Genomic DNA, 13,400 nt, shown 5'->3' with positions numbered 1-13,400 from the left:
CTTTTTTTCGCTGACAATATAGTTTTAAGTCAACATCAACCAGCACAACTTTCAAGCTTAACACCATTTGCGAACATTACTTTGTACAATTACATTGTTTTATGCACTTTAGGCCTGATCTGGCTGTTAATCGTTTCAGTTCGGGTGGTTTTGCGTGCTACGTTTCTGCTGTCGTACAACCCCATAGTAAGCTCAATTTCGGCTGGCTGCGCGGACTAGGAAACGTATATGCGCTGGAGATACCTGATGTCAATAAATGCAGTTCGGGAAAGTGTAAAGGCCGCCGATAGTTGTTTTCCCGCTTTTTTGGAATCTTCTGTGTTAATAAATACATGAAGTTTTGGCCAGTGATATATTTGTGTAGACGACGCTCTAATCTGGTGATGCCGGCCAACTGGCTTTCACACTTTAGTGTCGCGTTTCAGATGGGACCTAGTGTGCGCCCCGCACGCTTTTTGATGTCCATCGCCTTGCATTCTAAGCTACTAACGATGTCCTGTAAAGCGTGCTTTCCCTGTTGCACAGTCGTACAGACCAAAAATCCGACTTTCAGCAGGAGTGGGAACTTCGAACCAGGGAACGAGGACAGAAGGGACAACAAAACAGTACGATATCGCAAATAAAAAACTGCTTTCTTTCATACATTTCACGGATATAAGTAAGCGAATTCTATAAAAAAAACATCCCCCTCGCGAGGGGCACGATCAAATACAGAGCATTTCCGGGGGCGCACGAAGTTAAGTAGTTTGCGTTACGTTAATGTTGTTGCACTTGTTGCTGTTGGTTGTTGTATTGTAATTAAATGAGGAGACGTTTTTACGTGGTCACGTGACATCATTTATTAGCAGGTGGGTATTTTCTTCTCTTCTTTTCTCTCTCTTTTCTTCACTGGCTGTTGTTGTCGCGTCGTCGACGTCTAGATGCCTCTGGTTGAGTTAGTCCCCCCATTCGAGGGAGTCGATGGGAGACGTCATTGTTGAAGTTGTTCTTGTTCTTGCTGCTGCTGTTGGTGTTGTTGCACGACACCGAGGAGGCGCGCGCGATGCTGACGTCACGATCACGTTAGCGTTTAGTGTTTGGGGAGTTGGTGGTAGTGAATGCGTTGTATCAGCAGCTTCTTGACGTAGTTTGAATGAGTCAAGGATATAAGGCGCGTTCGTAGCCTTTCATTCTGTGTCGGCTTTGTGTCGCAGTGGGAAGAGCCCCATGTACCTCGCGTTCCGCCCACAGGTAGTGAATGCGTTGTATCAGCAGCTTCTTGACGTAGTTTGAATGAGTCAAGGATATAAGGCGCGTTCGTAGCCCTCCATTCTGTGTCGGCTTTGTGGCGCAGTGGGTAGAGAACCAGGTACCTTGCGTTCCGCCCGCAGGGTCGTGAGATCGAAACCAGGCGCCGGTAAGTATAATTTTTTTTATATAGTGTAAGGGGAGGGGTGCGGACTACTACGGACAACTAGAACGGGTGACATCGTGAGTTAAAGAAAACAAATAAACTTGAAAGACATGTGGTCGCCCCTATGCATGGGATCCATGCGACGCATGCGGATTTCTTGTTATGACGGGGAATTCAACTTTTCTTCTAGATAAGCTTAGTGATGGTGCACTGATGTAGTTTCTTTTCTGTACATCATTCTTTTTCAAACGTTAGCACTAGTGCTACTGTTGTTATTCGTGCCTATCAAAATGAAAAGCGGTGTAACTTTCCTTCTCCGGTTAAAACTACTATTATCCTCTGAAGTTGCACACTGCAGGTATTATTGTATGCATCACAAGTTAGTTTCCTCGACAGAAAGAGGCATGTTAATTTTGTCACAGGTAACGCCTATCAACACGTTTTTTTTTTGTTTTTGCGTGAGCTTTGAAGATTCCCGTCGCCTATGAAAGACTTCGGTACCACGACTGATTTAGTTTTGATTAGTTAGTACCCCCATTGAGAGTGGTCGGTTATGCGTCGTACCTTCATGCACTCAGCGTAATCATCTGCTTTGGTCAACGGAAACAGTATAACACCGCTGCCTAATTAATGACTTCGGTAATTTCATCTATTCGTTACATTGTTGAGAGGCTTAAGGGTGCTTCGGCGTCGTCTTGTAACATTAGTGCGAGCGCATTTTCGGCTACATTTTTCGCGGTACAAGCATATCTGCTGCAGATTTCTTGTTCCAGCTCATTCGCCATGACCACGCTAAAAAATCAATCGGGGCCTTTTTCTCTGGCCGGTTGTACTTGAAATCTAGATTTCTCATAGAGACGTTTCTTCCTGAAGAAGAAGAACACCATTATTTCCTGGAAAATTATAAAAATGTATCTTTGTGACTGAAAAGAGTCAAGGGAACTGGCGGCGCTTGTCACAAAGTAGTATAGCCACCATTGACGGAGGCCTAAGCGCCACAGTGCCAGTGGGATTTTTTCTGGCTAATCTAAATGGGATCACCTGCCCACATCGAGCCACCTCTTCTAATATTTTTTATTTATTTAACAAGCAGCAACACCCCGGTTCCATAACGTGTGCCAGAATGTCCAGGTGCGGGGGTGTTCGATTTTCGCCTCAATCAGATAAACGGCCGCCATAGTCTAGACCGAATCAACGAACTCGTTCTCAGCAGCGCAACGCCTCAGTGCCTCAGCTACTGGGCCACTGTGGTGGATGTTCAAGGAAAAGACAAAAGGCGAACAAGGACTACGCAGCAAGAATAAAATGCAGTTGGGGCCCCTAGCTCTTCCGTTAACGTCTGTAATGAGACAGAATATTCCCGCACCCTATTCGCCATCCACGGCAATTCGGAATGAGGCTGGCGTCGGTGAATGAGATAAATCACCTCTTGGTGCACCGCATTATACAACTTCGTCCGATCACGGAAAGGAATGCATGAGGGGAAAGTAGACCTGCTCGAACTCCTTGGTTATGTTTCCCGGGTAGTTATACCCGACTCACGCACTGTAATGCGTGCATACTTGATGTGCGAAGCCACTCTCTTCATAGGACGTCCCCATACCTGTCTTACTACCGCTAGCAGTTTACAGGCCAAACATCTTTAGCTATTGCTAACTGGCGCATACCTAACTAAGGCCCGCAGTTCTAAGACCTCAGCTATGCAGCCAGCCGCTCACGGAGGCTTGATCGTTCGCCCGTACGCAAGGATTTCTTTCTACCCGCTTGTTTGATCGTTAGTGCACGCCTTTATCATTCGATGTGCTTTCCCTGTTGTTGCTTATCTACACCGCAACATCATACGCGATTCAAGGCAATCACCTTAACTGCGGAAAGAGGTTTCATGCGGTGCCGTGTGCTCGCTGGCGCGAATGCTTAGTGCTTTATTTTTACAGGCGCCGGCCGCCTAGACGAGCTGTCGGAACTAGGCAAAAAACTGGCGCTATTAAAGTTTCCCACGGGTAGAAGTCACCCGTCCGCTTTTGTGGCCGTCATCGTCTTCTGGCGGTGGCTTGTAAGGTGACATGGTTGTAGTGCCTTTCTAGGTTCTTAGAGAGCAAAAAAATTGGTGTAGCTTCCTACTAGTAGCACGAACAGCGGATATGGCGGCCCCAGAGTAGCTTTTTCTTAGTTCGGCTAAATTTATACGTGGTTATGCCCAGAAACTCGGTGAAGTTTTCTGCGTGGTGTTGTTGTTAGCCAACCAAAGAGCAAAGAACACTCAGCCATTAAATCGTGTGCAATGTACCTGCGTCCACTGGCTTTGTGATGAAGCTCCAAGAATAGCGAATGGCGCAGCGGGCTGAGCGTTGGCTCAAAATTTTTGAACTCGTTCAGCGGCCGCCATTCGTTTTGCGTGGTGTGGTGTGTGGGACGTTAAGTAAGAAGTTGAATAACGTTATCGCTTTTCGGAATTCTGGCTTTTTTTTTTTTGTTCATTTTGACGTCAATTCTTCTCTTTGTACCGTCAGAACTGCCCCACCGGTCTCAACAAGCGATAGAGCAAGCCACCCAGTGACGCGCCTCCAAAGCCGGGCTTGAACCAGTTGTATCGCGCCTCCGACAGGTGGCGGCACGAGTGCCACCGAGGCGTGGCAAGGCGAAGCTACGATAAATAAAGCTGCGATGCCGGCGAGCGCGATTTCGTCATCGATTGGCGAGGTTTTACTGCGCACGTTCGCCGCCCAAACCACCAACCTTAACGGCACCCTGTTAAAAATTGTCGATTGCCGTTGGGTGACATAAATGTTGCTAGAAAATTCGTGATTCTCTACTTTGGCGTCGTGTCTGCAAGTACCATTACACTTCTATCGCAAAACTCTTGCTAACTTCTCCTTCACTTTCGACAATTGGCTGCATGGCAATGAGTACCGTTGGCAGGAAATATTTTGTCTACAAATGCGGTTTGGCGGCGTTTAAAAAAAAGTTCTACTCATGCTTAGCGTCTATTTATCGCTAAAAATGAGATTTTAAGCGTGACTGTTTTAAATGCAGAGCATTTTAGTAACTCGCGATGTCACCCGCGTTGGCGTCCGTAGTCCGCGTCCGCATCGCTCCCCCTACACTATACAAATACTTGCCGGCGCCAGGTTTCGATCCTACGACTCTGCGGGCGGAACGCAAGGTGCACAGTACTCTACCAACTGAGCCACAAAGCCGACACAGAACGGAAAGTTACGAACGTGCCTTATATCCTTGACTCATTCAACCGTCGGCCAGAGGTGCGCCCTCTCCCCCGCGTCCTCCTCGCCTTCTCTCCGCTCGCAACGCCCTCTCTCGCCGCGTTCGGTTCGGGCGCACAACAGGTGGGGACGTGCGCAACACCCTCTCTCGCCGCGTTAGGTTCGCGCGCAAGAACAGGTGGGGCGCTCGCATCGCGCTCTCTCGCAGCGGTCGGTTCGCGCTTAAACCACATATGTCGTTCGCGCGCGCTGCGGTCGCTAACATCTGTGGCGTGATCGTGACGTCAGCATCACGCGTTCGCGTGGTGGCGATTTCGGCGCTATAACACTCTCTCGCGAGGGGCATTGGATTGGATTCGATTGGATTGGCTTGGATTGGCTTGGATTTGGATTGGATTGGATTAAAGTGGATTGTGTTGGATTGTGTTGCGTCATAGCCGCGCCACGTTGCGTCATAGCCGCTCCACGTTGCGTCATAGCCGCGGCAGGGGGTTCACGGCACGTTTCACCATCGACTTCATTGACAATGTCTACGCTGGAAGACAACAATTACAACAACAACAACCAATACGTAATCCATACGACTTGCAGGCTCGCCCCCCCGCAGAAATGCTCTGCATTTGATCGTGCCCCTCGCGAGGGGGATGTTTCTTTACGTGTCATTTTGTTATTTATGTGAGTTTGATCATTGCACGCCTGTAAAAAGCTGATCCAGGGCACTCAAAATTCCAGATCCCAGAAAGCAACAACGCATATGTCTGAAACGGTATCTATACACAATTTTTCTTTCTAGACTTGGGCGCCGCCATTTCACATTTTCCGACCAGGCCCCAAAACCGCCCATGAAGCGAACGCCGCCACCGCCATGCTGGGCTGTTAAGAGGAACGTGAAGCACTTCCCCCAAAAATTGGGTTAGAGGCGGGTTGTAAAGTTTTTCGCACGCTGACTCCGAATATCCCATTTAATTTTATCATACGAGAGTCCAACCGTCGTTTATCTTGCAAAACGCGCGCTCCGGTTTGAAAGACGCGCTCTCTTCATTTTTGGCGCGTCTGATTGGTCACGCCCTTCATGACGTCAAAGGACGCCACCATTCGGTCTTTAGGGCTGTCGGAAGCGTTGGGAACGATCGCGGGGTAGCGGCGCTTGCCTTTTAGCGATTTAGTTTGCAGTTTAGTGTTTGCATCGGACTGTAAATAAACTTTCGAACTTCCGGATCTGTTGGTTCAAGTGTCCTGGAGCTGGAGTTTACACTACCAATAACCCCAAAGGGTCGGCGTGGTGGCGTCGGCTCGAGGTTTTCGTCACAACGTTTCTGAACTGGGTAACCTGCATAGGGCGCTTCTATTGCTTAAATTAACATTGGGAGCTGCCTCAACTGTTTGTTAATAAATAAGAAACCAATAATGTCCAAGATGAAGCGGAGTTTTATCAACAATGTACCACCGGAAAGATGGTACGTGCCCTGCGGAAAAATATAGCGTTCATGCGCTGTAGACGTATATGGGGCAGAGTACTTATTTCACCGGTACATGCATAATCCCATACACGGAATCTGCTGTCTAATTTCCTTTGTTCGTGGCACCCTTCCACCCCTCTTGATCATCCCAGCTACATACTCGTACGCGCGCGATTTTGGCGGGAGCCCAACGAGCGTGCGTAAAGTTAGCGGTTGCACTGGTGGGGTGTGTGTTCTGTTTTGTTTTTTATCACCTGCGGAAGAACACAACAATAAATTGGAAGCCCTAATTCGGGGCTATCGCTGGGATGGCGACCCCGTCTGTTGATAACAGCAGTAGCAGTGGTGGTGGTGCCGGTGGCACTCCGCAGTTCCGCGACGCCAACACTACCGGTATGGTGTCGACTGGCAAATAAATTTGATATCGGGAAGTTAATACATATTTTCAATGCCGCCTTGCTTGGGGTGTTCGCCGATTAGGCATGTCTACCGAAGCGGACACGACAAATGCCCAGTGAGCACAGTAGGTATGTCTCGATTACCCGCGCTCGCGGTGAACCTTCGACGAGGCGATTACCACACTGTAGACATCGCAGTTGAATACGATTCTACTGAACTAAACTTATGACAATTGGTAATACGTGTGAATTAAATGCGAGGAAAAACCACACAACGGCATAACCAGTCACACTACTATTCCAAATTTATTATAAGGCTATGTCTAATTCGCACAGCTTGTGCGCACTAGCTCCGAGCCAATCTCTATCGATTTTTTGCTTGTACCATGAATGCTTTACGCGAGCAGCAATGACTGTTTTGTAGTTGCAGTAATTTAGATTCCGTGATAATGCATAAGGATGAGAAACGTTTCCTTTATCAGCGTTGCGTCTTGGTTGAGCTATTTTCCGAAAAAAACATTCGGACATCTCGAGCTACGTTTCCACATATATATTGCTATCGACAAGTAGTATACGATGAAGAAAGTTGTCATTTTATGTTGTTTGGCAGTGCAATCCGCGCACCTAAACAGTAAATAAACCACCGTTTTTTAAACGTTAGGTTTTATGAACTCCGGATGGTTTACAACGCCAACCGGCTGTACTGACCGAACAATGTACGTCATTTAAAATTGATTACAAGGAAAAAATAATTACGTTATACTGTTAAGGAAGAGGTTATTCCCTTACCGCTTTTAACGGGGTCCCGTTTTCTCGCCCTTGTCACAGCCTTGCGGTTGAAAAATTGGTTTTCCTCTGTTTGCTGCCCTCCAAGTGCATCAATCGGACACGAGAGTTTTACGTCGGTACGCATTTTTTTTTTTGCAATTTATCTACGACGTCCATCGATGTCTGAACTCGGTGTCTGCGGGTAAGCGATGCAGCATAAACATGCAACCACATTGCATTTTTGCCTCTCCATGTTGTGCGCATATGTTTTCGGCGATTTTTTTTCCCGGTTCTAACAACCCACGACTGCACAGTGCAGGCCATACGAAGTCAAAGCCTTGAAAGGCATCTCAGCATAGGCTAAAACAGTTAAATGTTAAAAGCTTACCACACACAAGCAAAGCTGGTCCGCCGGAAGCGAAGGTGCTCAAGCCGCCGAGAAAACTGGCTTCCGAGTATTTTTTTTCTCTGCCGGTTGCCTATGACAAATGGTGTAAACAAGGCCTAAGTTTTTTTTTTATTTCGATAGTGACGTAATAAACATTCTATGACGATTACTGAACTTTCTAGTGCGAATTTCTCGTCAGTACGAACTGCAGCCTTCTCGGTCACGGCGCATATCTACGGTGTTTCAGGCAGTGATCAGGTAGCCTGGTCCACTGTTTTGGATTTTCCCGTACAGTTGGGCCATCTTTAATGACAAAATAAACTATACTATGCGGTTAGCCGCTCGACTACCTGGGCGAAAAATAGTATTTGGGTGCTTACGTAAATTTCTTGTTTCGAAGAAGCCCAATGTGTACAGCCATGCAAGCGTTTTATATGCATTTGAACCAAGAGTAGTAGAAAAATGCGACCGTCTGCTAAGCGAGATGCGTTGTCGCCTGCGCATTGTCGTCTGCTGCGCCGGTCTCCCGGCGGCAAAAAAAGAGTTAAAATACGCTCCGACGAATTTACGCAAGCTTTAAAGGAATATTTAGAGCCAATTGATCAGATACTGGATTAGGTTTGGCATTCAGTGTGATGTAGGCCGAGAAAGAACTGCAAATTTAGTACTTGAGGTCGAACCTATGTTGTGCCGAAGTGCCCGCACAAGCGCCAATCGGTCAAGGCAGTTGCGCAGACGCAGAAACTATCGCAACAAAAAAAAACGCAATTAAATAAACAATGAATAACTTAGGAAAGTACAAAATAAGAAAATTATGCACCTTTAAAATTAGGTTCAACGTAAAATGGTCAGTTTTAGTAATTGCTGTGTTTTTGGACAGCGCGTGCGGTGGCCCCGGTGGAGGCACCGTGCGTAGGATCCAAATCAGGGGGGGGGGGGGTCCATGTGCGGGCAGTTTTCTGAAGCGTAGTTTCCCAACTGCCTACATCCACGAGCCGTAAGGTATGCGTCAGTCACTTCGTCGTCGTCATCGTTCTTGGGACAAGCCGCTGTGGAGCATTTCCCACCTGAGTCTCGTAGCGTAACATCACCCCCGGTCGAATCCGAGGCAAATTGAGGATTGCGATGCGGTGAGCAAAGCGACAAAAACAGAATGAAGACGTGCCTGCCGCTACAGATGACAATAACGCCCTTGATGAGGCCTGGCCCCACTACAGTGATGTCTTGAAGACAGAGACAAGAAAAATTGTCTGAGGTAATCGAACCACGATGAACGGGCGGGCTGGAGACACGGTATCTTCATTTTTGTCTCGTCTCGTCTTGTAACGGCCGGTCTTGAGCGGCTGGTTACGGGCTGGGCAGTGGGCACACGGGTGGGGGACGTGTTCGAAAGCTGGTCGCGGCTGCTCGACACGACCCACGTACCCTCGACGATTTCAGCCAGGCCGAGACTATGCGAAGCTGAAGCCTGGATGGGGATGACGCCGCGCCCTCCACCAGAGATGTTACGTGGCAGCAGCACGAGCCATAGTAAATGAGAACCATCTATTACAGGGAGTACAAGACGGCCATAAGAGAGTCCACATAGGCTGAGCGCCAGCCACTTCGTCGTCGTCGTTCTTGGGTCAATACGCTCTTGGGCATTACCAAGAGGACGAGACAATACCAACAAAATTTATACGGAGAGTGGATTATTCTAACCATAGGAAAGAAAACAAATTAGCGGCCCCAGTTGGGAGATTCATTCAGGATTGTTATTATACAAGGCGTACGAAGTACACTCGAGATTATCGCTGCAGAATACAAAAGGAGTCAGTATCACGCACGCTGTTGGCCTGGTTACTTCCTAAATAAAAACACGACAAAAACGGCGAAAATCATGTTCGACACTTTTTTTTAGTAAATCTGAGCTTGCCTTCCAACCCTGGGACATAATCTAATAGGCTCAGATGAAATGAGGCGAAGAAAACAAAAGTCCGAGAAACTGGCAAATTGTTTGGTCCTTCCCAAGCGATCCTTATTTTCCACTAATTTATTTCGTCGCGAGCATGTGTTGCGTGTTTAAGAGATCCGATTTTACGTCCAATGGTAATTTCTAGACGCGCCACACCCGCCTTCAGTGCTCCAACACATGCTTTATCCCAGCTTTTGGCATTTGTAATGAGGTCGCTCTGCAGCAGCTGCTTTGTAAAAAGCCTCCCGTGTGAGGCTAAGACCAGCCCACGTGCTGAGCTAACGAATTGGCTCTTGCCGAAAGCGCGTCTTGCGTCCCTTGCCAATCAATAAGCGAGCCGAGTAGCTGATGAGCTTGACCCGCTTTGTCTTGATCCTCATGCATCAAAGTCAGCCACATGCGTCCTTAGGCTGGGCAGGCGAAGTTGAACGCGCACCGCTCTCTTTCGCCTAACTTTGTATAAAAGAAGTGGCTCCAGTTTTCTTTTCTTTATTTTCTGCTCCACCACGCTTTGGCAAGTTGTGGACCTGAAGAGTTTTTAATCTTATAATGTATAACAAGTCTTTACACAGAAGCTGGATCCTAGTGTTCATTATTTCTCTGATACAGTGGTAACACATGCTGCTGACAATCTTGCTCAATTTGAAATGACCAACCTTTGGATAATCAATCAACCCTATTTAAGCCCGTACAAATGCCTTTTATCCACACCAGAAAACGAAAAGAAGGAATAATAATTGGCATCAAGTTGTCCGCAACGCGACGTCCAAGACGAAACGAAGAAAACGCTAAATAATATTTATCAGTGTGCCAGCTACAAGTTTGACTCAAGTGACGACATTTAATGAAACTAGAGACCATACTGCAATCGCAGACATGTTTCATGGCAGCGGCTATGAAGGGCGGACGAAAATCACACAAAAAAGACTATGTGACGTCATAGAGACCTTACCTGAAAGTGAATGGGTAGTTGCCGTTTCTTTAATATTTAAATACTTTTTTTCAAGTTTGCGAGAAAATAATTTGTTATTGGGACAAAGCAGTCTCTTTTTTGCGTCAAACTTGTATTTTGCCGTCACGGCACCGTTAAACCTTACGAAAAAGAACACGCCTTAATAAATGTAGAGCTGAAGAAGCAAGAAACATGGCCAACCAAATTCTGGGTTCATAATTTCGCGTCAGTTTACCTTCGCAAATTTACAGGAAATAACTGCCGACGAGCACTCCTAGTCTCTATGCCACCTGCGCACACGCATTCGCTACTCACACGATGAAGCCGTATTTCATAAACGGGGTGGCGGGCATAACAAAATATCGTATAATATCTCAGTCAGCTTCAGTAGGCTACCCTTACAAGTGTCCAAATTAACAGCCGGGGAACCTGAAATAGATAAGGGATCGGGCACGCCAATGTTGCAGGGGCGGCGGGGCGTGCCCAATGTGTCCTTAAAGGTAAAAGGAGAAAGAATTAGCGTCAGCTCACCGTCGAAGGAAACCAGTCCCAGATGGTGTAGATTGCGAAACGTAACTGCAGACTGTTGGGATGCTCGGCGGCGTGTTGGGTGTCGCTTCCATTCATAACGGAAACTTCATGGAGAGTTTTTCGCGCTGCCCGCTCTTTATCGTCAGTTTAGTCACAGTGCACGGTTGGTCCCACAGACGCTATTGATCGGCACACAACGATTTCGTTTACGCTGTCTTTCTGGGGCGTGTTTTCTTCGAAAGTATTGTCTTGGCAAATGTCTTCTTTCTAATTGAGTAAATTCCTCTTCCATAACATACCCCAGGACACAAGAATCGGGTTCCGTTCCAGGGGTTGTGCGTCCGTAGCCGCGGCATTTCTGCATAAGGTAAAGAAAGGCACTCAAACGTAAGCATCCAGAGGTAGAGATCCAGCTGCACCAAAGCGAACCCACAATGTTAAGTTTATGAATGGTAAATGCTGCAGTATGGTCCCCGATACGCACCGTCACACACAAACGAAGCGAACGAACTGTCCACAGCACTCATCGTTGCGCAAATCCAAAGGCAAATGGTGTGTGAGTAGAGAGGGACGTGGGGCGTCGATGTGCCAAGGAGCAGCATCCTCACAGCACTCTCGAACGGACGCACAGCACCCACACACAGTCGGAGCATCAGCAGCTACTCGAAGCCCGTTGCCGTCATGCTCATTCACACATGTTTCCTAGCCGACGCGGATGTACGCGCCGCCGAATGGGTGCGCTGTTCACGATCACACACAAGCGAAGTACACGGGCTGAGCGGCATCACTGGCAGAGCCGTAGCAACGCAACACTGAGGCACACTGTAGATGTCGAGCACCGACGAGACGCCTCTGCACGGTAGTGGAACCACCTACGCACCTCGTGGGAAAGGTAGCGAACGATTTAGGCGATAGGAACAGCTCGCTCGTTGTAAATGCGGCACCGGGGCTGGTGGTATCAGTTGGAATGACGATCACAGCGGCATCGGAACGCCATCCAGGCACAACCGCAACGTGTTCATAGCTCATGAAGAAACCAGTCGCAGTCGCGATCGTGTTTACGGCGGATGAGATCAGTTGCACGCGCACGTTATCTGTACTTTCACTGGCCAAGCAGCATCGCTACTTGTGATAAACAACGGGACTTAACAACCAATGCGGTAATTAATAATGCGGAAAAAGCGGACATCCTACCTTTCCGCAATGAGGTGGCTTGCTTATAATTGCTCTACCGACTACATGTCCCACCCACATTTGTAAGACTGTATACGTAATGCCGTGTGGAGAGTCTTGACCTGCCGATTCTTCCTTAGTTTACCGCATAAATTTCCTTTTTGCTTCGTCAAAGGAACGCGATTTGTTCTTTTAACTGAGAAACCCACAGCGAAAGTGTGTCCATCAGTCTGGAAAAAACGTGCTGGGTTCTGCAGAACGGCTGTTAATTTGGCAAACTGGTACTGGTTCATACTGTGCACCGCAAAGCAAATCAATTAAAAAAGGAGGAGATATGACGTCATAGCTGTCTTTCCTCTTTTGTGTATATGTCCGTCGTCTTTGCATTGTTTTCACCGTGTGCTGGGTTCTGCCACTTCCTTCGATTGCAAAGGCGATAGCACAAATTCCATCACCTACTCTACACTTAAGCTTACGGTGACATAACTGGCACGGTGCAGTCGCTTGTAATAAAATTCTACTTACCCACTTAATCGAAACGCGAAAGAAGACAGCCTTTCTTTTTTTTCCCAATTTACTTTCTTAGAGAGCCCCTAATTTCAAACGACAAAGCGAAACCGACCTTAGTCCTCACGCCATTCTAATTGCAGTTACTTCAGAAACCACCGAATGATAGAGGGGATGATTCCATGTATAAAAATAACCTTATCGCTTCTACGGTAGCCGCTTCACACAAATCTTATCCGGCAGGTTTGGTTAAGGTATCGTGTCATGCAAAATAAATGAATATGCCATTATATAATACCAGAACTTAATTTTTCTCACCAGACCTATTTTCGAGGTGTGTGAAGTTCCGCAATTGCTTCCGATTGAAGGAGACCAGCTTGATCTACAGAATGGCTTTGATCGGTGCGGGTTGGTACTTCTTGGGAAGAAAATCAGCTTGAGACGAACACCAACATGACAGTAAATGCAGCACAGCGGTGTGTCTTTTGTTTCTTGTCTTTTGTGTTCGTTTAAGTACCAACGAATTTCCCTCCTTCATCTGTATTTTCCGCCGTATGGATGCTTATCGTTATTGTGAAGCGTCTGCCAGATGTAGCAGTCCTGCGGTGTCTTGGATATTTCGACACATTTCGCACCCAGTTGGTTTGGTGAGCCC

The 13,400-nt window shown here is 47.3% G+C and overlaps 1 protein-coding gene across 4 annotated transcripts in view; it reads right to left on the bottom strand.

Moving 5' to 3' along the window:
* The window catches only part of LOC144173993 (uncharacterized), a 418,670-nt gene extending 406,411 nt beyond the window's left edge, over positions 1 to 12,259 (bottom strand). For 3 of the 4 annotated variants that reach the window (XR_013323413.1, XR_013323414.1, XR_013323412.1), the window contains exon 1: positions 11,066 to 12,259. Coding sequence is in view for 1 of the 4 variants with exons in the window: in XM_077702388.1 (XP_077558514.1) it covers positions 11,066 to 11,157 (92 nt within the window). In the remaining 3 variants the exon portion in view is untranslated. The remainder of the gene's footprint in view (positions 1 to 11,065) is intronic. The other variant, XM_077702388.1, reaches the window with a different exon arrangement.
* Between the last annotated feature and the right edge of the window lie 1,141 nt (positions 12,260 to 13,400).

This window comes from Haemaphysalis longicornis, unplaced genomic scaffold (genome assembly GCF_048455015.1).
Source record: "Haemaphysalis longicornis isolate Haplotype H1 unplaced genomic scaffold, Haemaphysalis longicornis Haplotype H1 scaffold_3, whole genome shotgun sequence".
In the NCBI taxonomy this organism is placed as follows: Eukaryota; Metazoa; Arthropoda; class Arachnida; order Ixodida; family Ixodidae; genus Haemaphysalis; species Haemaphysalis longicornis.
This window is presented reverse-complemented; position numbering and strand designations above follow the sequence as displayed.